Below are 27,984 nucleotides of genomic sequence, written 5' to 3'. Positions count from 1 at the left end.
GAAAACGTCCGCTTTCAATAACTCGTCTCTTGTAAGGGCCATCTCGTTCCTTAATGTGGTAGATGAGCATTTGGACCTGTTTGATTGTCATGTTGATGAACTGGTCAGTTTCATGAGATTCAACCCGAGTCTATTTGAATGAGATGAATGATCGCTAATTTGTAAGACTGGTGTGAGGCATTGAGGCAAACTGTCAGGTTACATTGGTCATTGATTTGTTATTTTTATTCTTTATCAATTTATAATGTATTTAATATAATAATAAATCAAATAAATAAATTTTTTTATACATATGTATTGTTTTACTCTGAATGGTTAATACTACTTTTACATTGATTCCAACGAGAAATCGGATTCAAATTGACCTTGCACTATTGAAATATATCAACATCGCAAGGAATGGTAAAATGTGACGTCATAAAACATTCATAAATACCGCATTTAAAAGACAGCAGTCAGGTAGCTTTAAGCGTAACATCTTTGACAGGGTATTATTGGAGGGTAACTTACGCTTGTCACAGGTGGTTCCACTCCATCCTGGCAGGCATTGCTTGTCGCCGTCGGCTCCACAACTATAATGTCCGAACGAGTCGTTTCTTGGTCTGCACAATTTCGTACACGTGGCATTGTAATAATTGGCCTGACAGCGGACACGCACTCTATAAGCGACACGTGCCGTCTCTCCGTGCCACTCTAGCGTGTGCCACGTGGAAGATGGAACTATGAGCCCTGAATAGGACGCCTGCTCTATCAAGTGGTCTTCAACTGAAAATAAACAAGAAAATTAAAGATTAGATTTAAATATGAATCACTTTACGGGTAGTGTATTAGCAACAAACGTTTGCATATATAGATTGAGTTCAAAGTAGACTTATTTATAGTAAAAATTTTCTTCTCAAGCTAATGAGTGGGTCAGCGATTTTTTTCCTACGGGTCACTTACATTTAACTGACCGACCACTGGTTTAAAGCAACATGTTAATATTGTGCTGTCAGGAGAAATTTAAACGCCAAAATATAACTTACGCACGAGATCAGTTCCCACAGCGCATTTGACAGGTGAATGGAGAATTGATTTTTTTATACGAAATATATCAGAGCTTAGGCGAGACTTTCAAAAATCACCGAAAAAACACCGCGCGAATCTCATTAATTGATCTCTATAATCTGGGTGAAGATTTTAAAATAACATTTGGGTCGTTCAACTCTTCGCCGCTGATTTATATTACGGCGTGAATTCGGCGTTTGACTCATTTGCAGGTTTCGTTGAAGCAAGTGCGAAAATTTGTATGCTCCTCGGAACAAGTTCTCGAAGCACGTGCATTAATATGGTTTAGCGTCGTTGGCTCTGTAACTTTCAAATACGATAAATAAATGCATAAAATCAGTGAACACGGCGATGAAGGTCGTAAAAATGCAAACATATCCTTTCGGGGGATGTGAACGAGTTGGCAAAAGTCGATAAAGAGAGATCGAAATCACGATCAGAAAGGGAGATTCGCACCGGGGTATATAAATTAACGTCGGTTTATATAAATAAAGCTCACCTGGATCTGTTGAATTGAAGTCATCGAAAGCTTGCAGGATCAGTGTGAAGGATTTCTGTAAATAAAAAAATGTATATTTATTATTTGGTCATTTTTAAGAAGCAGCTTATTAGCAGCAGGTATTTTTATTTACCTGCTGCTAATAATTATACATTAGTAATATTAAAGGCCAATTACAAACATCGATCATCAAACATCATAGAGACATGTATGGACTAATTTTTGCAGCATTTTTAAATATCAACAAATTATGAAATGCTGTAAGCTCGAATTTTGTGAGAAATAAGACAGGATTGCCAATTTGTTGGAACCGTTTCCAATGATATCAGATAAATTGGCAAACTCTGAAAGGAAACGATCGACCTTGTAGTCACGTATCCAAAGTCTGGCCGGTAACAAAGACAGGAATATAAACCATGACCACACAGTCGAAAGCATATTGAATTGTAGTTAAAACGAACTTTATTTCAGAGTCTAATAGTCTTATGATTTGGTCTGCAAAATCTACTTGGTGAAGTTTGTCTTAGCATAAAGAGGTAAAAGTGCTTTAGAAGTATCAATTTAATGTATAAAGTTTAATGTTTGTATGTATGCAAATGCACATCTTTCGACTGAAGACACCCAAATTTGTAAGATCTTACGTACATATATATCTCATTGTATTCTGACTTAGACAGTAAGTAGATTGGTTATGAAAAGATTGTTTAATTTTCAACCACCAGAATGACGCCGGGCAGTGATAAAAGTATTACATACATATTATTATAAACATGTCAGAAAAGTACTTATAAATAATACTTAAGTACTTACTTAAGTTATAAGAGATTTGTCCAATTTGATGGTAGTTACAATTACAAATCCAAAGTACCATATTCTTACAGTAAAGTTTTGACTAATAGAACAAATCAAAATTTTCAGTGCTGAAACATGAGTCACTACGACTTCGTAATCGAGAAGTTTTCCTCGTCAGGTTTTCCTCATATTAATCGTATAGGTTTGAACTTAGATATAAATACAATGAATACATAGAAATAAAAGAGGTAAAATTTTCGGAGAGTATATAATATGTACATTCAAGCACATACCCTATAAGTTAAGACTGTACTGTCTAAGTTTTAGCAAGTGTCGTTATTCAAATTTGATCTTAGAGCTTTGGCTTGGCGTGTTTGGGGTCACGGGACATTGTTGGCGAACAACAAAGAACAAAAACAACAAAAACGAAATGTATTCGTGTCCATCACAGCCGAGTCATAATAGCCTCTCGGACACAAATGGGAAGATGATGGTGCCAGATATCACTCCCGTGGCAGATGCACCGGTTTATTAGCTAAGACGATGGTAACCGATCGCATCTCGAAATGAGAAACGATCGGCGAGAGAAAGAGACTCTGCTCTTGATCTGATCGCTATCAAAAAGGTATTGTGATTTTAAATTCGAACCCAACTGTACACATGTAGCACGATGACTGTTTGTTAACAAAACAGGCGACAATTGCGTGGGAAGTTATTCTAATCGGAGGTTAGATTCGGTAGTTATGGATTTTAATACTAAACAGGCAATAGCCGGATTTGATGCCTGGCGTTGCTGGGGCAGACGAAAGCTGGAAAAATATCCCCCAAAATACTCCGATTCATTTCAAGTCCCATCTAGGATTAAATTTAGGGTACAATCAGAAAATTCGCATTAAATAGTTGTACATATTTGTGAGAGATAGATAGAGGACATTCAATTCTGGTCGGGGTTTGAACGCACGATCTATATATACATAATATATCAACATATGTATGATAGCTTTGTAATCTTAAAAGTTGTCACCTTTTGCCACTGCTTCTTAGTAACCATTTAATATATGCTAACATCCAAAATTACATCTCTTTTGTTGAACTATTTGCAAAAAACCAACCAGTCACAATCTCGAGGACGAATTTTCTTCCGATCACAGTACATACATACTTCATCTATTGATACTTCATGTTTTTATTATTATATCAGGAAGGCTTAATTATAAACATCGATAAAAAATGTATGGAGTAATTTTTAGAGAGCGTCATGGAGACAGCTATGGAAAAATTTGACAATTTTGCATTTTCTTTTTACAAATTAGCGAAGTCGAGATGCTAAAACAAATTAAAATTTGCCAGAAAAGGGTCAAGGTTGCCAATTTGTTGGAACCATTTCAATGATAATCCGATAAATTGACAAACTCTGATATGAAACGATCTACCTGGAGTGACATATCCAGCAGCACCGGGCTATGATTGAACCTGTGACCACTTGTCTATAGCATTACATGCTAACTACTAATCTATGCTGTTGGTTATAGATAAAGTAAAAACACCAGGCGTCTCCCAAGCCAAAATTTTAGTAATAGTGTACAAAACCCGATGAATCATTAAAATGATATACATATACATACAATACACAGTAGGTAATAGAATCATTTGAACATTAAATAAAAATGTCTCCAGCATTCCGCTCATCCATAAAGCCTCGGGTTATCCTCGGGCCATATCTGAACTCTCAATAATTTAAATTTGAGTCGTTGAAACGAGATCAGTTTGCGCCGCAACACATCCGAACGGTAAAAAGAGATTTATGAATGAATTTTTCGCCGAGATAGTTTCGCTGGCGACGACACTTGCTTTATCGGATGCTGAGATCATTTTTTCCATCCGCTTGCCTGCCTACTACTACTATACATATATGTACATATATACTTGGCCAGTGATTAATAAGGTCAATTTGATATCTTGACGTATTAATAGGCGGAATTATAAAGGCGGTCGGTAAGCGTAGCTTTTTAACGCGCGTTTCGATAAATTACTAAACGGCTACAGTTAAACGCGCACCGATTGAGAATTTGTGCGTTTGATTTATTTATGTGGTGTTTTTTTTTTTTTTAACTTCTACCGACTGGTCGATATCTGTCGATTTTTGGTAGTTAACTGACGTTCGATTCTGTTCGACCACACCTTTATGTCGTTCGCTATTAAATTGCTATGATGTTCGATGGTAAACATTCAAGCAATCGACTTTACAGTTACATCATTCGATAGTAAAATAATCGTCAATAAGAAAGGTAATTGATAATCGTAATAAGAAAGCTATGAAAATTTATTGTTTTATAGTCGCATTTATATCTATCGTTTATTCATTTATTGGCATACAATTGAATTATATAATGCATGTATGCATGTAAGTAAGTATTTCGATCAAATCGAGAAGTGGATTTGTATTACATATATAATTCAACGATGTGATCTACCAAGTTACATCTTTTAAGCGATACTGAAGTTGAGATACTTCGTTTATGTCGCCTTTGATATCTATGAGATTTTTTACAATCCAAAAATATTACTGACACTAGCAACTCCTTGAATCATTGCTCATAATGGAAAAGCAAAGTATGAAATTGAATCGTATTATGTTAAACTGCTGTATTGTACTGTTCTAAGCATTGATGAAGTTTCGATGGTCAAAATTCTAGATCAAATTGGATCCTTTATACCCAACTCAAGTCAAATGAGATACATTGAATGGATGTATGTATATATAAAACAGCAGAGTTGAACCGATAAATATTTGATTCACCGTTATCCAACGCTAAACTGCATTTAATAAGAAGCGAAGCCGCATTGTAAATCATGTTTGGTGTTAGTGAGTCCAAGTCGATTACGCAAGACCATTGTTTAGCACTGGAGAATGACTCGAATGCTTGGCCAGATATGTCTGCACGATGACCAGCCAAAGACCGAAGAGAAGATACCGACAGAAGAAGCATCCAGCTAGATATTCACCGTGAACTTGTGACCCAAGCATGTACATATGTATATGCAGGACGTTCAAAAAGTTCATGAAAAGTGGGTACTATTCGTAAACAAAATGCTACATTTAGTTATATATGTATAAAAGTTGTCACACAATCAAAGACCATACGTTATGAATTGATCAATGGTTTTAGTGAGAGATGAAGGATCACCAAAGATAACAGTCGCAGTTGAATGTCAACTTGAGTCTTTGAAGAAAGGACCCATGCTGTTGAGATTAGCAGAATTTATAAGTTTTTCATTCAGTGCTGAATTTATCGTGCAAAATTGATGGTTAAATTCTGGAGAGTGAAGCGTTTCAATCTATGTAGGTTCGATTGAATCTTCTTTTCGAAGAAGGACACCTTCCGACTTACGCGTATCATTATTAAGTCGAGAAAAAGCTCCCCAATTCCGGCATCAAACGTCATCGTGGTATTAGCGAAGTATCTTTGCGTATTTGCATCGAATGACAGTGCAAATGACTTAAGACTAAAATGACAAATATACCATTTAGATCATTCTAATATATAAATTAAACCTAAACAAGCTTTCAATGCGATGTGTGGTGTAATCGTGTTCAACTACAATGGATAGATTCGCAATTGGAGGGTTCCAATTTAGGATCGATTGAATCTATTGTACTTCCTGTAGAAGGTAGTCCACAGATTGATTCGTAGAACCATTATTGAGTGGGGAGAAAGCTCTCCACTCCCAGCATTAAATGTCGTTTAAAGTACCTGCAGTGCAAATTATACTTTTAAACCAATGAAATCATTGTAAAAGATAAGCTAAATCTAAAAAGCTTTCATTGCGAAGTGTGATGAAGTCATTACGTGAAACGGTTAGAATTAAAAAAAGACCTATCTCTATAACAGGAGGTTTTAATGATAGGAATACCGCACGAAAAATCATTTTTGACTTAAATGAAACATATGTATGTGTAAGAGTAAATATGCTAGCAAGACGGTATTACCACTCCAGTATAGAGGTAAAGAGACAATTATTTATGTCCTTATGTATCATACTAGCCTCTATACTGGTGAACTATGGATGAAATATTGTCGAATTTTTTGCTGCTGCGTTTTCTTATTTACGCTCGCCGACCAAAATAAATTAACTTTCTTATTATTATTATTTATTAATATTTTTATTTATTATTAATATTATTTATTTTTAATAGTTTATGTTGAAATATAAAGACTATAGTTGAAATATAAAATATTTGAATTTCCTCTGTATAATCCGGAGAGCGGCTTACAAGTTGTACTATTTGCAAGCGCTGCGAAATCTCTCGTACGGTTTTTCGATTGGTTTTTATTTGCATTAGAATTTGGAATGTTTTATTTAGAACGTTTTTAGGGTTGCCATGTGCATCGCTTCGTGAATTCCGGAACATTTTCCGAGTCACGATTCGGATTCGAAGTCTCTCGTATGTGCGGCGTGAGTGACGAGGCTGTCACGTGTGCCACTCAGCCGACACGAGAGCACGCGAAACACACATTCGGAATCGCTGTGTGTTCGAAAGAGTAAATAATAATAATATTTAAAAAAAAATCGCTCCCATAACCCTATCTTCGGTCCGGGTGCAAATTACGACACCTTCTCACGAATGAAATTATAGCGGTACTAAATAATGATAAAATAATATCGGTAATGATAAAACGATATTAAAAAGGACGGCGGGATTTAATGTGTTAATGCGGGTCGTATTATATGGATGGACAATGCAATATATATTCAATTTTTAATGTATGGTCTTGACTTTCGTATGTTATAAGGTTGATAGGCTTCGACCACTTTTTTTTATTAATAAATCCATACACACATACGTACATGTTATTGCATATTTATATACATACATATATTATGTACATCTAAAATCGTAAAATTCTAACATAGAGGAATGAAAATGAGTTAAATGTGTCAAAGTTGGCTTGATTATTATCTGAAAACCGAATTTATGAACATTAAGCGTGTCGATTCGATAGGTATATGTTTATTTTAAGCCAAAAGTAGGTTTTTATATCGATTCATAATTAGAACGCTAAACATTCACTTTATGTGTTTCTGATTAAAATTGATTTGGAAAAATTTAATCTGAATTTTGTGGAAGGAATCGAATCGAACGCCCAATAAATTCTTCGAACACTTTGAGCCGGTTCTGAATTTAATCAAAACACTCGAATCTTAGAATGAAAGAATTTGCATTCAAAAGCAGTTATCGTAAAACATCTATTGTGTAAACTTCGTCCAAATATTTAAACGCTGCTAGATATATATTATATTTATAAAAAAATGTTGGGCATTATTGACACGATGCAGATTAATCTAATCGCATTGAAAATTGAATCGATTCGAAAGTCTCACGTTCTAAATAGTTACGTACATTCAAAAATCTATACGAAAGTTTCATAGAGTGCTATTTTATAATTAATTGATGCGAGCGTAAAACTTTTGAGACTTGGCTTATCGGGTACCCACCGTTGTGATAGTGATACTTACGTAATTCAGTTTGGAATTAGCTTTGGTTAATTTATTAACAGAATATTAAATATCAAAATGTTTAGCAGGCAAAGTGTTAATATTAACTAACAAAACCACTGACTGAAGGGATTCAATCTCGGGTCGATTGAATCTTATTCTCGAAGCTGGAAGCCCTCTAACTGAGGCGCTAACAAACGTACTGGTGTTTATATATGAATACAATATATGTATGTATATATAAAAAGTATGGAACGTTTTATGCTTGAAATAACGAGGAAAGACAGAAAAAGGAATACACGTTTAGTGTAAACAGGAAGTGAAAAGACTGAAATGGCAATGGGCGGGCCACTTGGCTGAAAGAATGGACAAAATAAGTGCTAAATGGTGGACACAAGAAGCGCTAGAATGGCATCCGAGATAATGAAAAAGGGTAAAAGGAAGATCGCTGGGAAGATGGGTAGACGAAATTAGGAAAATGTGTGTGATGAGATGGATGATAGTTGCGCAAAACAGAGACTAATGGAAGCGTGTTGGAGCGGTCTTCATCCAGCAGTGGATGGAAAATGGCTGAATAGATGATAATATATTAAATGAAAACCACCTTAAATTATTTTCGTACATATTAGCGTATGTTTAAGCAGTCTTGTGAACAAGGGTGAGAAATATGTGAAAGTAATTAGATTTATATCGCAAGGGTATAGAAAGGTGGAGATACGGCATGGAAGGGTGTTTTTAGCTTAAATGGAACATACATATGTTGAAAAATAAAGCCTATACTATATTTTTATTTACTAGTACTGCTAAATGGATAAATCGATATATTGAAGTGTTTTAGGTCCTAGGAACCAGGTCTTGAGACCGCGGAGAACACGACTTTACACGGGAACAGCGATACGAAGCTTTGCCGTAATAAATACGGAGCGGGTGTACAAAAACAGCGCTCAAACATTTTCAAGATCGAATCCGACGATAAGGTGGCCTCTGGAGCCAGAGGTCGACAGAGTCTCTTGCGAATCGCAATCCATTCGATCTGACGGCCCGCCACTCTCGATGGTCTCGTTCCATTAACTACGAGACGCGCTGCGGAAAACGATCTCGCCAATTTTGTCCAATGAGAAAGTTCATAAGAGATTTATAAAATGTTTGAAGTGTATTTTCATAATTATTATACTTATACTAGTTGCCTGGCAACGCCGGGCGATTCCAAGTTTCATATGGCGTTACTCGAGCAGGCGAAAGTTCGGGATAAAGCCTTCATTACAAAGCACAAGTGCTCGGGCATTTTTCAACCACACGCAGGGTATACGAGTATGATACCAAAATTGGCAGTTTTACATTAAAAACATTAACATAAACACACTTGTCCAGCATTTCCCAGATGTTTTTGTATGTTCCAAAACATAATTGGTTGTTTTATTTTGAAAACTGCGGATATGAATGGTGGACAAGCATACATGCCCGGCGTTGCTTAAGCGCTTTTGTATGTACATAGCTTTTCGAATCCAGTCTCTTAGCTTTTCCAAAATTTTCTAATGTATAATTTAGGATGCAATAAGATTATGCCAGCAGCGTGGCTCGGTGGTTGTGTTGATACTAAGTACCGAGTATAATCTATACTGCTGATGGTCAAACTTGGGTATTTTCGACGAGTATAATGCTATTGTGTGGAAATTGCATGAAGCAAATCACTCTCCGTTGATAGAAAAAGTGCAAAAAGCATTTCTTTCTTTACTCTATAGGAAAAAATATGAATAAGAAATGTGTACTTTCAAAATAAATAAACTATTCTTATTTCATCATTACTGCGTTCTATCGGATTTTTATTTAAAATTAGACCTGTTTTTAATATTAATATTACTTATTTTTTACTAACCTCTTCGTACATTCACTTACGATCACTAGTCAAGAAAACATTTGGCTCTTATTCGATCGCTTTTATACTTTGCCATTTTACTCGGTTTGGTCATCAATATAAGTGGAAGTGTCATCCGCCATTACGATGGTGAAAAAATATCGTATTAGACACGTTTGAAAATACTTCCTCGTATTTCTTCCTGACGTTTATCGAGCGTGTTTTGAGCCTCTTCTTACTTTTCACCGCCATCTGGCCATGTCAGATTTTAATTGTTTATACGCCTATAACTTTTTCTTTTTTCACTCTATATTTTATAATGTAATTATTTCCTTGCTTACTATATTTGTTTATATATGCGTTGCGCGGTTTCCTCCAAGCGATTTTGTCCCGCGCGGTTTTGTCGGGTCGCCATTATTATAATGCATCGAATCAAAAGACAGCTACATACATAACTGTAAGGGAAAAGTTTTGAAGATGTGGCAAAGCGAACAAAAGCGCGATATCATATAAAGTCAATGGTTTCTAGGACTGCTTTGAAAACTATGTACGCATCGTTCGAATCTGATTACATTAAGAAAGTGCTTCATTGAACATACAAGTGAAAGACGCGGGTATAGAGAAGGTTTCCGACTGGTTTCACCGTTGGTCGGTTGGGAAAATCAAAACGAATTTCCGATTCGAGCGAAACATCTTAATTAGCTGGCTAGTGTGGACTTCTTGTTGAGATAAGAGAGGGTCGTGCGTCGTTAATAGTCGTCGTCTGCCGTCGAAGCTCTGAATACCTTCGATAAAGTTAAACTCTCGGCTTCGGGGTAATTGGTCAAATTGCCGTAATTACCGGGGCCGGTTCGCATACCGAGGCGCCTCCTCCTCCTCCTCCTCCTCTTCTATACGACAATTATTGTGTAAACACCTCCGAACGACGACGCTGATGATGATGATGGATGTCGTGTCAGCGATGAAACTAAACGCCGTTAAAACAATGTAATCGATCGGTTCGACGAGAGATTTATATACATATGTATATATTAATTTATGACCGGCCCGGCGAATTGCTGATGGCGATGAATATGTTATGTAATATGCAGGCTTCAAATTGAATATAATGCATGTCGTATGTGTACAAAAATGCATACGAGATTTTCGGTCAGTAGGTCTTTGGATTCATTCGAAAGTGTGGGTGTAAAGTGTGGCGAAGAAATTACAAACACTTGACAGCATATAGGCATAGTATGTACATACATGTTAATATGATATATGCGTTCTAGAAGCTCGATGATCAATGGATCAACCTTTAGTAAAGTAAAACTATATATGAGAGATAATGAGAGTCTATAATGCTTATATTATAAGATAAAGTGAGAAATTGATAAAGTTATAGCTGTTAAAACAATTAAAATCTGACAATACGAGTGAGGGGCGGAAAGTCAAACAAACAAACCCTCTCCACCTCTCGCTTCGATGTGTATGTAGTGGATTGTGCATAGCGAAGTTTTACTTCTAAATGTCGATTACTCTCACCGACCACAATTTATTGAAAAAGTAAGTGTGCAGTTTCAAAAAGAAGACTAAGAGCTAAATATTTAACATTAATAATAGCCGAGTTAAGAAAACTAAAAAAGATTGTGCAACTTTAAATGTTAATTGTTCTAACTACCCATTTATTACTACTACAATATATACATATAGGCCATTTATTAGTACTACAATATATATAAAATACAGAACAGGAGCTCAATTCTACATATATTTGGAATAATTTTAAATAAAAATTTAAAGTAAATTCTGCTACCTTCATTCAGACCCAAAAGATTTCACACATTGCTCGTTACAAACCACGCTACCTTAAAAATTAAACGCGGTTAAAATTTTAACATATTTTTTTAACAAAACGATAGCAGAAACCGCACGTATACGATCCAATTTGAGACAAGTAAGTAGGCACCGACAACAGAAGTTTTGTGAGAGTCATGCTACGCAGCGGAGGAGAAAAATCAGGAGGACGAAGAGCAGGTAGAAGAGACGGATAGGTGGTGGTGTATCTATCAATTTCTTAGAATTAAACGTATCCGTAATAACTGGGTATATAGCAATCAAACATAATTCCCCAGCAGTAAAATTACACAGCATTGGCTCCGACGGTTGCCCACAAAGGGGCACCAATAATTGAGCCGAGGTGCAGCGACGAGATCATACGAGATCTCGACGACTCCTTGGTCTATTCATCATCCTTTTGTGGCGGTGGGGTCAACATTTTTGTTTTTTTTCGACGAATGATTTCGACTTTTTGATTTTGTTTTCGGCGCGAGTAGCCTGTGCAATTAGCGGGTCAATATGGCGTGATACTATCGAGTTTAGTCGTTGTTTTTTTGTTTCTTGTATTTATTCGGTTTGTTTCTCGTTCGTTGAGGATGCTCTTACATATTTAATTGTTCGCATGGATTTGCGAGACGCATAAAATCTCTGGAGGATTTAATTATCGAGGTTCGTTTTATGGATCGTTTGTTCGTTTAATAACTGTGCTCGGTGAGTGCGTATTATGGTTATTGTTTAATTAGCAAATTATCGTAAAAGTAGGCGTGAGATGAATCGTTTTGTTGGAAAATAGTATATTTATACGTTGTTATGAATGTTTTATTATTAAAACAAACAAACGCGTGATTTTAAATGAACTTTTTAAAATAATACATTGTTTTAAAACCCTTAATAATTTAATACTTATACATATCAGTGGCGTGCGCTGACTTTTCAACCAGAAGATGCTGTCCAAAACACGATCAGTTTATTTTTTAAATTTTATTTTATTCTTCCAAACACAAAACAAGGTTTGGCCAGTAGCTACTAGTGAGAATCAAACCGTGACCACTGTTCGAAAGCATATATGCCAACCACTAGTCCACGTTGCTGGTTAGATATTATACATTGTATGTATGTACATATGTATGAAGAAAGAGCAGGAACGTTTTCCTACTTCTATAATTTTTGGTTTCTAAATAAGGCGACGCGATTCATTATTTTTCTCTCTCGACGTATTTAAAACTTGTATTACTGTGACAAGTAGTTTCATTTAAAAAGTTTTTGATCAATGTGTTTTTCTAGCAATGACATGTGGTTGCTAAACTTAGACATTGCATGCCAAATTTTTGCATAAAGTCCAAAGTACTGAGATAAGTGTGGAATTTTGTATGTTTGGTCAAATAAAGAGAGACATAATGCGAAACACATGATTGAATACTATTGATTAGCTAAGATAGTGGTTTGAAACGACTAAAAGAAAGATAAATGTGAAGAGAGTGTAAAATAGTCCAAGTCCTATCTTGCTAATATGTTACATGTGGTATTTTAGGGCATGTTTTGGAATTCGAAAGGTGATAATCTAGCAAACAGAAAAGATTTTTTTTTATGTACGGAAGAGTGAATTTGATTTATGTTGTTGAAAGTGTTATGAAACGTTGCATACCCACTACTCTTAATTGTTAATTCACAAAAATATGTATATGTAAATTACAAGTATGGAAGTTTTTTTAGCAGAAGAACAAATGAAGATATTGAAATGGCAAAAGAATTGAAAAAATACACATGTACGTATGAGAGAATTACCCGAATGGTACCCAAGAGATTGCCTACAAATGATGTGTGGAGGAAGTAATCTCAGAATTGAAGCGTATTCCAGAGGCAATCATCTACGAGTGTATGATGACGAAATTGCAAATGATGATGATCCTATCATACGGAATGTAGAGCGTTTGGCAAATTGAATAAAGAGGTCAAACCACCTAGAATATGGAAACAAAAACAGTTCGATTGAATTAAGCTATTTAGCGATCGAATTCGCCGTGTTGAGATTGCGGACGATTCATTCAATTGAAAACGAATTGTGTATTTTCCATCACGACAAAATTGGCACGACTTTGTCATCCAAGTAGCCCAGCGCTTCTAAAACTTTCCACTTTGAAGCAACTCTATTAAAGTTCCGACGGTTTACGTACGCATAAAATGCATACATACGTCAGAGCAACGCGAAAGAGTGATTTATTAGAGTTCTCTCACTGTTAACGTCTACATATTTTTGCATAACGTGCAAGATTGATAGTTGAATGACGTGAAGTTGCGCTAAGTATGCACACTGGGCTCGTGCACAAACCGGCTCGGCCCAGAACCAATTTTCCTACTGGAGAAACGCTCAGTTCTCACGCCACATTGAAACATTAAGTCGATTTTTCCGCCTTCATACAGATACTATCTCGATTAACACGTACGTGTCTCGCTTAGCGGAGAGCGCTGCGCGAGGCCTACCGGCGTTTATATGTCGGCGCAAATCGTTCCGTGTTAATTTATGTGGCTGCTTTACAATGGTCCACGGCTGTTATTATTAATAAAATGCGATAAATCATTTAAGGTCACATTTATCAATAGGCGTTTTGTAATAATGCATGAAAGCAAGGTTTCCCAGGCTCTTATTGCTTGCTGATTCAATGCTGCAAATATCATGACTCGTATTAACTAATCGCACTAACTAAAGAACAGGATTTGAATACCTAAAGGTTACTTAGATTTTATTTTATATTTATAGTTTCACTATGTTAGTTCAGCGACATTCCTGCCTGTCAAAAAATTGTGATCTGATTTTGAACCACTTCCACTCTTTAGGTCGCTTTGATACCAAAATACGGCGGTTAGCTAATATTTAAGTAAGCTAATGTCTCCGACATGAACTAGAAGAGTTTAGAATCGTGTGTCAGATTGAAGCGATGACAGATAGCTATCCAAACACATATTTCAAACTCACAAGACTAAATAGTTAATCAATAATAACAGTTACTTATATTACTCTCATCTCATATCAATTTAATACTACAAGTTTTTATACTATCTCACATACGCTTTCAATTCACTTATACATGAAATAAAGTTATATTCGTGGCCTACTATTGAAGTATTTTGGCCAAATCATAACCTATGTATGTATGTAATTGTCACTTGGCGCAGAAAGTTTTGGAGACAGATATTCTGGAGCATCCACATTCCTTATTGGAATACCAATGGAGGTAGTGATCCTCAGGATTAAAGGTATTGCCAATAATTTGTTTAAGATCAAGACTTTTTGCTGCCTGGCAAGCATACAGTGACATTAATAGAGTGAATTACTAAATGCACTGCGCATTGAATAATTAGTCTGCTCTAAATTAAGTGACAAAACATAAAATCCTGGAACTCTAAAAAGCATAATTATGGTAAAAATAGCTTTTGATCAGTATAAGAGTTTAATTTTTAAGTCTTATAATTTATAAGACATAAATAAGATAAGGTACATCTTATGTTGTTAGTAAAGTATTTGTTTTCCGGTTGAGAGGAGGTGGTATGTAGATTTTAAATCAAGGCGTAATCGAAAAATGTATTCGATTTTTCTCAATGCTAATTGCAAATTGAAAATATCTGGATAATTATTTATCGGCATGCATGTATGAACTTATTTATTTAAGTTTAAGTTTGGGCCATTGTGGTATTATAGGAGTCCCTAATGCGCCACAATGGTCGAAAAAATACATAGAGATGAGAAAATAAAAATATATACCTACATACATAAAAGACTAAAGCATTATAATAATAGCTGATAAAATAAAAATATCAAATAATAAAATACAAAGTAGGGGATGTTTTGTATATACAGCAAGTACCAATATATGTACATATAAGAACCAGCTGCAAATACAAAATATCACTGTGAGGCCCAAATGGAAGAGATAAGATCAAAATTCCACTAATAAATCACATTCAATTAGGAAAGTAATGATGAGCGCAGGCTCCCAGACAAATATGTAAGCTAAATTAAATCAACTGTCTCGTCTGATATAATAACTGATGAGACAGTTACATATAAACTCCAAATTGACGATGTTCATTATAAAAAAAGCAAACGGGAAATGACTGTAGTAAAATACATTAGAGATAATAAAATAAAATATATCTGTGTATAGATAACTTAAATAGGATTTACTATTGATCAAATCAAATACGGAATGTACATATAATATTATATTATAAGGACAAAAAACACAAACACACCAACAATCAATTTTATGTATTATTTCAACAAGCAATTAATTAAAATTAACATTTCCTGCTTACGTATGTAAATATACATGTAAGATTATTTAATTGATTTCGTATAAAATCAATAAAAAAAACTTGTAAAACATACTTAACGCTCAAATTAGCAAAGGTCAAACGTTACATTACATATTAATTATTATTAAAAAAAAAATACAAAACACATTCGACGATTCAATCCCTTCACATATAACTGATATCACTTTAATCCCTATTAATACGAATTAGTGCAGTTGAGTGGAAAACGCGATTACAACCATACAATATACGAGCTTTTTAAAGCATCTAATCTAGAAGGGGTCCATCTTGAATAATTATCTGAACGTACACAACACACCCAGATGTCAATCTTTGACATATTTCGAATCCGACTCTGAGAAGTTTAACATTTTTTCGACCGCCTGTACAGTCGAGGTCGCACAAATCCATTATCGAACCGAAGGAAATATGGTATTCTTTTACAGGTAACGATCCATCATTGTCCGAAAGCTTCTTATCAATTGATTCGGTGCACCGGCGTTATGTTAACGCGTTAACGGCATCGTTACTTTTCATCTTTTCTTTTTTTTTCTTCTTTCTTCTACGTACATACATATGTAGTTAGGTACCTACTACGTTTAACCTCACGACTGCGAGCTCAACACTTTGAACTCGTTTTAACAAATCGTTAAATAATATACGGATCGGAATCTCAAGCATTCGATGTCGTAAAAAACGTTCAAACGCACGCTATATGCGAATATATTCGAATGAATAAAATTTAATGCCTTTTTTTAGTATGAAATCATCTTTAGCTGTTGACCAAAACTCAAAAAGGGATCCATTGGATCAAAAAACAATATGTACGAGATAATTTTTATTTATTTATTTATACAGGTAAAGACCCATTTAAGTAAATTACATAATAAAAACATACATATAATGAAATCTTATAATATAAAATTAACAATATCAGAATAGATAGTAAACATTAAGGAAATGCAATATTCTGAATGGATCCTATAAACCGACAAAAAGTAACATTAAATATGTCAATGTCCGTCTTATCAGCTAAATGGTTAAAAAGCCTTATGGCTGTGCATATAAAAGTATTTAAAATAATGTTAGTTTTCGCTATAATTGACGAAAATAGAACACGTTTGTGAATTCTAAAATAATTTGCTGGTGCATATAAAGTGAATTCGCTAAGAATTGGTAGATTATAAATATTTCCACAAAGAACAAGGAACACGTGTCGTAATAATAAAATACAACGACGAGATTCAAAACTGACTAACCCTGTCATTCCCAAAATAAATTTGCTTGGATATAATAAAATGGGTTTTAGATACAAAAATTATTCATACATTAAAATTGCACACTTTGCGGCCAGCGAACGTTGAAAAAAGTTTGTGCCTTATTGCTATAGGGTAGATTTTTTTAAATAACAAAATAAAAAAAACATAGATTTCTATCTCCCCTTTTAATTTGAACGCACTGAGTCTAATTGAAAGCTCTACGCAACAGAGTTGCATAATGATAATGATGATAGATACGTTTAAACAACGATAATTACGCACGTGCAATTTTCCCAAGCACACACACACACACATTACACAATATATACATGTATACAAACAACTGTAGGATGTTTTTAAACAGTTCGGATTTTTTTTTGAAATTTATAATCACGATTCGAATCGAGCCGGCATTAGCAGATGAACGTTTAGAACAAAGGATCGAATAGCCCAACGAAATCGCCGTGTCATTCCTCGTCAGACCACGGTGGAATCCGACATGTCCATCTTGACACTATCGAGCATCTTCATCAGGCCCTCGAGATCATAAGACGTGCAATATAGTAAATCATCGATATGTGCAAGACACATAATTTTTGATACTTAATATTGAAATTTGTAAGCCGCGTGTTTGCGTTTATGTTAGCCGATTGGAACATAGATAATATCGCCTAATGTGCCACATCATCTCCAGCATACGTTTGCATAAATTACGTGCATGAAAAAGATTAATGAGCGAACACAGATGCAGATAGATATGTATGTAGATAGTGAGTGGAAAAAATAAAACGGTGGTAGGAGAGAACTAGACAAATAAATGAGGGTCACTATTGTCCGACGACCCTCTCCATCGAATCGTGAGTGATTCTTCGTGGTCAGGTGCAATTAATAAATGGAAGCTCACACGATTTCAATACGTATGGAATTGAATGCAAAAGTGACAGTGTTGGAGTGATCGGTACGTGCACTAGACTCTCTTGGACTATGGTAAGATATGGCAAGTCCGTGTATAGGTGTGTAATGTGCTAGGTGAGGTAGATAGTCTAGTTTTATGGCAAAGTCGTGATGATGGAAGGTGAGAGGGGGGCCAGACCGGGGCGGAGTCCCCTGTGATTGGACACGTGGAACAAACACTGGGTACTTATATACAGAGCGATTGTTCTGTATGAGCTAGAACACTATATAATATAACTAGATTTGTACAATAAGTTGCTTTGTTGAAAATTTGAAGAATTTCGTCTAAAATTTACTTAAAAATGAGATGCTTCGTGTGATATCATGCAAATTTTGGTTAGTTCTGGCAGTATGGTGTATATGAATATTCTTTCACGCAAAGGGGTAGTAATGGTGAAAAATTCTCAGTGCTCGTCATTGAAAAAGTTCTGGGGATGAGTGAAAGATGACTTCTTAGTAAGGAAACGATTAATAAAGTGTTCTAAAAAGATTTGAGAAAGTCAATTGTTATAACTTTATGATAAAGATCTTATTAGTTGATATTTCTTTGAGAAGTGATTCAAATTTAAAGTTATTCGGTATTGAATTATTGTCGCTTATCATTGATAAATTGTCTGGGATATTGTTGTTGTTGTTAAGTTATTGGTTCTAGAGATTAGAACCAGAACATATTCCAAGCGACTACTTCAGAAGCATCTGAAGTAGTCGGTTGTTTTAAAACGGAAATGATTACTGAGCTGTCCAAGAAGAATTTTAAATAAATTGGCGAAACTTAGTAAAGATAATGATCACATCTAAAAGAGGATGAAGATGAAAGTCATTTGTCATCAAACTGTTATCGCTAAGCGTACATGCGCTAGGAATTAATACCTGAAATATGTAAAAGAAGTGATAGTAAAAATGTTGAGTGATGGAGAAAACAACACCCATCCATGCACTCAAATATGAAAGCAGATTGAATAAACACAGTTTAATACGAAAAGCAAATAGCACTGTAAATACAGTTGAGTTCAAATCCTCATAATCCAATTCCAGTTTGTATATATACTTCAGTACCCAATCAAGTGTAACATCAGCGTTTGATCGATCACACTAGTCAACGACATAAGCCATCAAAAGCTCGAAAACTGCCATAGTATGTATATACATATATGCATTTAAACAGAACTTACGTAACAGTTGGGTCAGACAATAATGACACAATGCCCGTGAGACTATTGGCCTTATGTACAAGTGGGATCACACTCTGTTATGCATGCAAAAAAATCACACCAGCACTTCTCAAACATTTTGAATTAAATTAAAAAAAATTGGGCACATACCGAGAGCTTCGAGGCAAACAATACGATCGAAACGACGGTCGAGAACCGCACATTACCCCAGTTTTATTTAAACAATACACCCCGAAGGGGAGATTCGCATAAAAATTAACGCAGTGTGGGGTGTGAGGCTCCCCCTGGGGTATTCAACCCCCCAAATCCCCATCGTAACAGACCTCAAAATGAAACGTATAAATTAGGGGTCGGACAAGTGTCATCGCGAGAACAAGTGGACTGATTATATTATACTATAGTTAAGCCGAAAAAAATGTATACACATTGTATATGTATGTATGTGGTCATTTGTAATCGTTTTCAATTTCGAATTGAAAATGGTATTGAAGGGGGCATTCAAATATTGGCATTGCCGGTGTACTGTGTCAACATTGGCCGTTGGAATACGGTTCGCTTTTGAAGTGCAAAGATATTTGCCGGGTAAATGTTAAAAATGGACGAGTGCTGTTGTTGGCAAACAAATCAAATTTTCGTCAAACGGTGAGAATATTACCTGGAAACGGCCAGACGTGACCCGAATCCGAAGAAAGACAAAAATTAATTACAATACTCGATGGCAGTGAGCTTTTTCCCATCGAGCGTCTGTATACGAGTCTTAAATATTTAATTTTGTAAAATTGTAAACATCATCGGAGATCTCACGGATCAATTCGAAATTCTTATGCAAATTATTTATTTAATGTTTATGTCGTTAACACAATTTATTTGTGTAAGTGCAATGGAATAGTTCTCACCATTTTGAGAAGTTTAGATTTTATTATAATTAAAAGTATCATATATCATTTTAAAATATATCAATCCGAAAAGGGATTATTAATAAAAACCCATGTTTTTATTAATCGAAATTAAAAAAAAGAATTTCTCACACATATATAAGTGACAGTTGGATATAAAAAATATAAACATATAGTATTTATAAAACATTTATATGAAAGTTAATAATGCATTTTGCGGTTGTATTGAATGATTGCATAAGTTCATTCCCGATTTTTAACATTTTTTAAAGAGAAATATTATCGCAAAATGTATTTTAAACGTTCATAAAAATGTTCATATAAATACTATATATTTTTTATATCCAAATATCATTTATATATGTGTGAATTGTTTTTTTGATTAATAAAAATTTGGGTTTTTATGAATAATCCCTTTTCGGATTGATAAATTTAAAATGAATGCATAAGTTCATGCCCGATTTTCATACATTTTTTATACGGGAAAACGGGCATGAACTTATGCAATCATCTAATGTATGAGATGCATATTTACGTTGATTATTTTATGCACTTATTAATTTGATTATTTTATAATGCAAATTATTTATGAAATTATTGATTTTATTTACCTTCAGAACGGAGCTGACACTATGTATTTTTAATAAAATGAAAAGAATTTCAAAAAGGCATATTTTTAAATGATACTATTTCTTACCGGAAGATTTACTTTTATTTGTCAGTTTCGAGGTAAATACTTCGAGCTTCGGGTTCATACTTTTCTCATAAACGATTCTATTTATTTATTTTTTATAAATTTTCACGCAATAAAAAGCTGTATACCTACTATATATATAGTTTTAATTTGGAACTAAATTTAAATACACGTTATAAATGAATGCTTAAATATCACTAGGTATAAGTATACGAATTATATTACACATGTATTTGACTTAAACTATTAATTTCATACAAATCTTCTCATACAATTGATGTTTTCAATTAAGAAATTTATTTCATTACCAATATTTCATATCTTTATTTAAAAAAAAAATCATTAAAGGTCAGATTTTTAACGTATTCAAGAACGCATTAGCGCGCATAATTTTATCGCAGAAATTCGCCCCAGGAGTGCCGATATCTGTACCTCGCAGAATCCCCTTTACTTCCTTTTATTTATTACACGTACACATTTCACATTTTATTTATTTTTTTAATTTTTACGAGTGTCGCGAAATCGAGCGCGTATCGGATTTTTCGCCGCGCGAATGCGAACCGGGGTCCATAATCTCGGCCCTGAGATAAACGTAACGAAGCGGTTTTAATTAACCAGAGTTTCGGGCGAGGGGGCCAATAAATGTCGGGATGATTAAGATATTGCAGAACCGGTCCTCGGGAACCTGATTCGAACCCTTGGGAAGGCGTCACGCGATCGGACAGACGGACAGACGTATGTATGCGAAGCTCGGTATCGAACGCGATATCAATTGAGAGAAAGATGCTGCGGTTCGATTAAATGTTTGGGAAGCGCGGACGTGTCGCCTTATCTGGATTTGGGTTTGATCTTGAACTTTTTTCAATTTTTTTACTGTCGTTTGGGTCCAAATATTTGGCATTGTGTGTGAACGCGGCTTAAGTGATGCGCTAATGAAGCAAACATTAAATATTGATACACATGATATTATATACATAGGTATATATATTATTATATTTATACTAGTGTTGTACCCGATGACATATCATCGAATGGGTGTTGGCATATTAAGTTATTAAATTAAAAACAAAAATAAAAGAAATGTGTTGGTCCTGTGTTGGATCCGCGCGCGGTCGAATTTTTTCCAAACACCTTTTAAATATATTTAACTAGTGGTTTTACTCGGCTTCGCTCAGTATTTGTAATATAAACAGCTTAAACATCGCGAATCTAATATTTTATTTATTTTGTTTTACATAGATATACATATATCAGGAAGGCTTGACAGGAAGACCCCAATGCGCCTTCCTGGACAATTAATTTTAAATAATGCAGCATTTTATTATTACATAAATCACTGTATTTTCAGATCTAATCCATTGAGACATCTATGGATTTAGATTCTGTACATAATTTTTACAAATTATACACACGATAAATACAGAAGATTTGTGACAACAGGAAAGATGATTTTTTGCCAATTTTGAGGAACCTTTGCAACAATGATCAGATAAAATAGGCAAACTCTGATAAGAAACGATCGATTTGGAGTCACAAATACCCCCTAATCTAACCAGCAGTATGGGGGATCGAACCCACTGATCACTTGGTGCTAAACATTAATTTTTTAATAATTAATTTTTTTTTAATAGATAGTGGTAAATTAATTATTAGCCTAGAAGAAACATACATAGGTAGCAATCAGTATATATAGTTTTTTTCTTTTGTTATTATATTCGTACGTTTTGTTGGCATTGTTTTAGCTGTGACGTATATACATATGTATGTCGAATCTAAACGACTATTTTAGTACGGTGAGCGTTATCGCAATAAAATAGAGCCGTATATTTGTGAAAAAGTGATTAAAAGCTTGTTTATAGAGAGACTAAACAAAATTCTTCCACTCGCATAACGGTATAAAAAATCTTTTATACAGTTTTAATTTTATCAAATCTTATTCAAAAAACTAAATCAACACTTCTTATTAAAACATCCCATATACATAATATAATGTATAGAATTAAATCACAGTAATTATTAACACACAGATGAGATCTGATAGTCATCCCGCAAATCTTAAAATGTCAGACATAGTCCACAAACATTTTTAGCGTAATATTTGAATTTTTAAAATGGCTTGATTCTAACAGGATGTGAAAGAACTGAGAAGATTCAAATTGTTAAAAATTTCCATACAAGACATTTGAAAAATTTTATCGCAACTTATAGAATCTCGTTTGGAGGATATTGCATGGTTTCCATGCTTGGCTGATTTATCACAGTGCGATTTATTTCTGTGGGGCTACTATAAGGTGAAAGTATATGTTCTTCAAGCAATCTATGTAGTACATAATGGAAGGATAACATCTAAAAGGAAATCTGATAAATTTCTGAGATTATGCTGAGGAAAACGAGATGAGTTCACTCATCTTCAAATATGACTTTGTAGCACGATGCTTTCCTATATAGTTTGGTTATGTGTAATGTTTACAATGTTCATGTAAGTATATTAAAATATGCAAACATATGTAGTTAATGAGTGCGTATATACGGATCTGTGTAGGGATAAATCTGGTACGAGGTTGAAAGCACCTGGCCGAGCGGCACGCACGGTCAATGTGTAAATAATATTTCATTTATTATCTGAGAACAAATATTCCTTCGTGTACATTTATTTGTACGAGACTTTTACGTGTCGGAAATAATATTGAATAATATATTAATAATAACGTCGAGCCGTTATTGATGGTCGGCACGGGCTCATTCGTTATAACGAGATTTTTTCCAGTTGTGTGTGTGTGTATGTGTACAAATGTATTAAAAAAATCATATATGTATGTGTATAGAAATAAAATTAGCATATGTTTGTGTTAAGTTTTAACACTTGGTCGAAGAAGCGGTGCCAAATATAGCGAAAATTCGTGGAAATGTTGTATTCGAGCAAACAAGTGGGAAAGTTCTAACAAGAAAACTGTCGATGAGTGAAATCAGTACTAAGATAATATTTATATACGCACACATTTCAAAATAGAAATCTGCAAAAAAGTAGATGGGTTTAAGATTATCTTGTTAGCAATCAAATCAATTATAATATTATTTATATAATAAATACAAATATTTGAAACAATCTTAAATATGGCATTAAAATCTCAAGATAATAATAATAATGTTTTTCAGCTTGATGATGAATGTCAATTTTAGAAATAAAGCTTTTATATTTTACACCCTTTTTAGAAACAAACCCAACCTAACATAGTAGGTTTTTTAGCTTAATCTTATCTGGTTTCCGATATGTAGGTTTTGCACAAGTAAGTTTCGCTTCTGTAGTATTTAGTGTCTGTCAATGTTTTTATAAAAAAAAATCTTTTGGAAGCTGATGATTTGTTCTATCATTTTAGCAACTTATTCGATGATCTTCGAGATGAAAAAAGGTTGAAAAACCTAACCTAACCTAACCTAATAAGTTTCTTAGCTTTATCTTATCTTGTTTATTATACATATGTAGGTTTTGCATAAGTAAGTTTCCCTTTTGTAGTGTGTAGTTTTTTTTATAAAAAAAAAGCTTTTGGAAGCTGATGATTTGCTCTACCATTTTTAGCAACAAATTCAATGAGCTTTGAGATGAAAAAAGGTTGAAAAGCGCTACATACAAAGAAAAATAATTAAGAATACATAGTTCAATATACGCTTTCTAAAACTTCTTTGAATCTTAAGACATTTAATAAGTATGGAAAAAACTAAAAATTCAATAGTAAAAAGCCGTTGATTTCTCACAATATATAAACATTGCTCAATGATCAATTAAATAATTGTACTCGAATCTGAACCATCTTCAAAATTTGAAACTCAGCATTTATTAAACTTAACCTCATATCGTTCACAACAACCTTAACTTTGAGAGTCTTCAGAATAGTTTAACGAATCATTCAATATATAATCGAAAATACTGAGAAAAAATACTGAAAATACTGAATGAAACACATGAGTTTCGTACTATAGAACCACTGAAATTCATTTTCACATTCAACTCTTTTTAAGTTCATCTTCAATCAATCAAACACAAATTCCAAATCAAAGTCAATACAAATCGACCGTACAAGCTATACAAAGAGAGAAAGAGAGAGCCATCCAACACGTCCACAAACAAAACAGGTATATCCAACAGAAGAGCAACTAAGTAATCGCCGTCATAATTAATACTTATTTATCATAATTCGATCTCGTTTACATAGCGCGTGCTTATCGACGGGATTAATTGAGCGCTCGGAGCCATTTTCCATGCACATATAATAATATAACGTATCCATAAAGCGGTATCGTCTTGGTAATCGCGCAACTGGTAACCGACAATGTCCCGAGGACATGGACGTGCGGTGGCCACGTCGTCGTCTTCATTCTCTGGTCCAGACCAGGTGCTTTTCAGGTCCTGGGGCCATCACGACCACACCCTCCTGCCGACCGGCCGCGGCTACCGGTGCTGATTTCTTGTAATACGGTAGTCTCGATTACCATAATGATGACACTTATATGGTGCAATCACGCCTCGGTATTTATGTGCTTTTATTGCACGCGTCAAAGATCCATATCTCACTTTGTATATCGTGTATATCACAAGCCGGACTTGGGGATCTATTCTGATATAGAAATCTAACATACGAATACGTTACAGTGAAAATATAATTACTACGAAATCCCCTCTGGAGAATGTCTGAAATGGTAATCAGTAATAAAATATTTAGGAGTAACGTTCGATAAAATAATGAGATGGGCACCTCACATTGAGGCAGCGAGATGCAAGGCGATGCGAGGTATATCCTCAATATATCCAATATTTAATCGTCATAGTTCTTTATCAACTCAAAATAAAATAAAATAATATCGCGCTCTCATATTACCATTATTAACCCATGCTTCACCTGTATGGAATACCGCCTCTAATACTAACCTTTCCAAGCTCCAAATAATACAAAATAATTTATAATACACCCATATATTCTAACTTGAAAAAACTGCATGCCATAAATAATATTCCGTTAGTTACAGACATTACTAACAAACTAACCAGTAGATACAATGACAGAATCACTAATAACCATACTAACACACTTGTGAAGAGTCTCGGTGATTACTGATTACAACTAAATGTCTGTACCATTCAGGTATAAACACAGATTGCCTAAATACAATCTGCTATAGATCGTCGACTTAAATATATATGTACATATATATATATATATATATATATATATATATATATATATATATATATATATATATATATATATATATATATATATATATATATATATATATATATATATATATATATATATATATAAAAGCAGATGTAAATATAGATTTTATTTGATTTTAAGAGAGTCCATATATGGCATAAGTATCGTGCATAAAATCGTGCGCGTTCAAGTCTAGTATCCACTATAATAACACTTATTATTAATAAATAAAAATCTTTATATTAAAATGTAATAATATTGTATCAGTACTATTTATACGGTATATTTATGTATTTGGCAATAGTATAAATATCAAAGTTAAACCGATCTAAAAACACCGAAAAAAAAAATCGCCCACATTTATGCCGCACCGTGGCATAATAATAAACATCGGCGAATAATTACCACGAAATGAGTAACAACGAAAGCGTAAGATACGCTCGCATAAATAGATAAATTAAACGTTGGACAGAGAGACGTGCCTCGGAACGAGCCGAAAGGTCAAAACGGGTCGTCTCTGAGAGTTAGTCCAGATTCCAGGATAATTGTTCGCCCGTTTGATATATTTGGCCATCGTCCTACGAATGGTAGTAGACTCTAATTATTTTCGATCACGACTCATCTTCCGTACCGTTATGCAGGGCAACAGCGCTCCTCAAATTGTTCACGGTGTGATTAATATCGAATCGACGGCCGTGGATCGGACTTTTGAGTGTTTGCTTGCGGAGTGAAAGGTCTGCAGTTCAAATCCTGGTTATTTATTGAATAAATATCTACTATATTAGATACAAATTGGCTCATTTTCTCAATTCTCATATGTATATACATATATACTGTTATGTACCTCGCTTACTAATGTAGTTCCCATAATAATCAAATTCACTTTCACACATTAATATACAAGTCGATTGAAATTCCTCTAAAGGGATAGTCAGATAAGACAGGAGTGCCGGACTTTGCCACACCCAAAAGATAAAAATCATTTATATAGATCACGACTCGATCATATAAGTTAGTCATCACTAGAGATAGGACCGGAAGCGTGCCGTTCATTGTTAATTGTTCAATTTTATGAAGAACCTTTTTTTTGCACTCTAGATTTTTAAATAGACTCAAAGCGCCCTGATTCCTGGAAAAAGCACGCTTCATATCCGCCCTTTAGTCATCACTAGTCACCGGAGCCTGAGGGGGCCGTGTATTGTTCAAAGGTTGTAAATGCATTGTTAAAGGTTTGCCGAACAATGGATAGCACTGTGACTATCCTACCTCTAGTCATCACCATCGAGACTCCGAAAGTGGTAGTCATTAATATCGACCCCGCAAGTGACGGTCAATACAGTAGCAGAACAAAGTGAATCAAAGTAAATTAGTGAAACTAAGTTCTACGTATATCATTTTAAATTCATTATCGTTCACAGGGTAATTATATTTCAAGTGAAAATATATTTTCAGTGACGTTTCAGTGAAATCATAACCAGTTACATTTTCAGGGTTGGTTTTATTCATTTAATATTAAATTGTTAGGGTTAGTATTATGTAGGGTTAGCATAGGTTAGGTTAAGTAAGGGTTAGTCATATTAATTTAAGATTGGGTTGTTAGGGTTAAATTTATACAGTCAAACGTTGTAAATTCATTGTTTGATACATTTTCTCTGTTTGAATTTGTGCAAATATACATATTTTCACATGAAATATGCTTTCACCGTAACACAGACAATAGATACCTAATATAAAAACACCTACATATACATATTTAACTTTTTTTTTAAATTTACATAGTATAATACGATGTGGATTTCAAAATATTAGTTATGAGGGTTGGCTCTATCATACAAAATGCCACATTGGAAAATCAACGGCACACTCGACGCGTCATCGCTGATTTGTTAAGCGGGAAACGTTCCTAACGCATCGGTTGACGCTTCTGCGTGTTTTTAATGGACCCCGTAAATAAAGTTAACATTTTCCGTAA

At 34.4% G+C, this 27,984-nt stretch overlaps 1 protein-coding gene across 1 annotated transcript in view; it reads right to left on the bottom strand.

Moving 5' to 3' along the window:
* The window catches only part of Ser (protein serrate), a 214,087-nt gene that overhangs the window by 62,947 nt on the left and 123,156 nt on the right, over positions 1-27,984 (bottom strand). The window contains 2 exon segments of the mRNA XM_077444705.1: positions 511-765; positions 1,547-1,601. Coding sequence (XP_077300831.1) covers positions 511-765; positions 1,547-1,601 — 310 coding nt within the window.

This window comes from Arctopsyche grandis, chromosome 13 (assembly GCF_051622035.1).
Source record: "Arctopsyche grandis isolate Sample6627 chromosome 13, ASM5162203v2, whole genome shotgun sequence".
NCBI classification, from domain to species: domain Eukaryota; kingdom Metazoa; phylum Arthropoda; class Insecta; order Trichoptera; family Hydropsychidae; genus Arctopsyche; species Arctopsyche grandis.
This window is presented reverse-complemented; position numbering and strand designations above follow the sequence as displayed.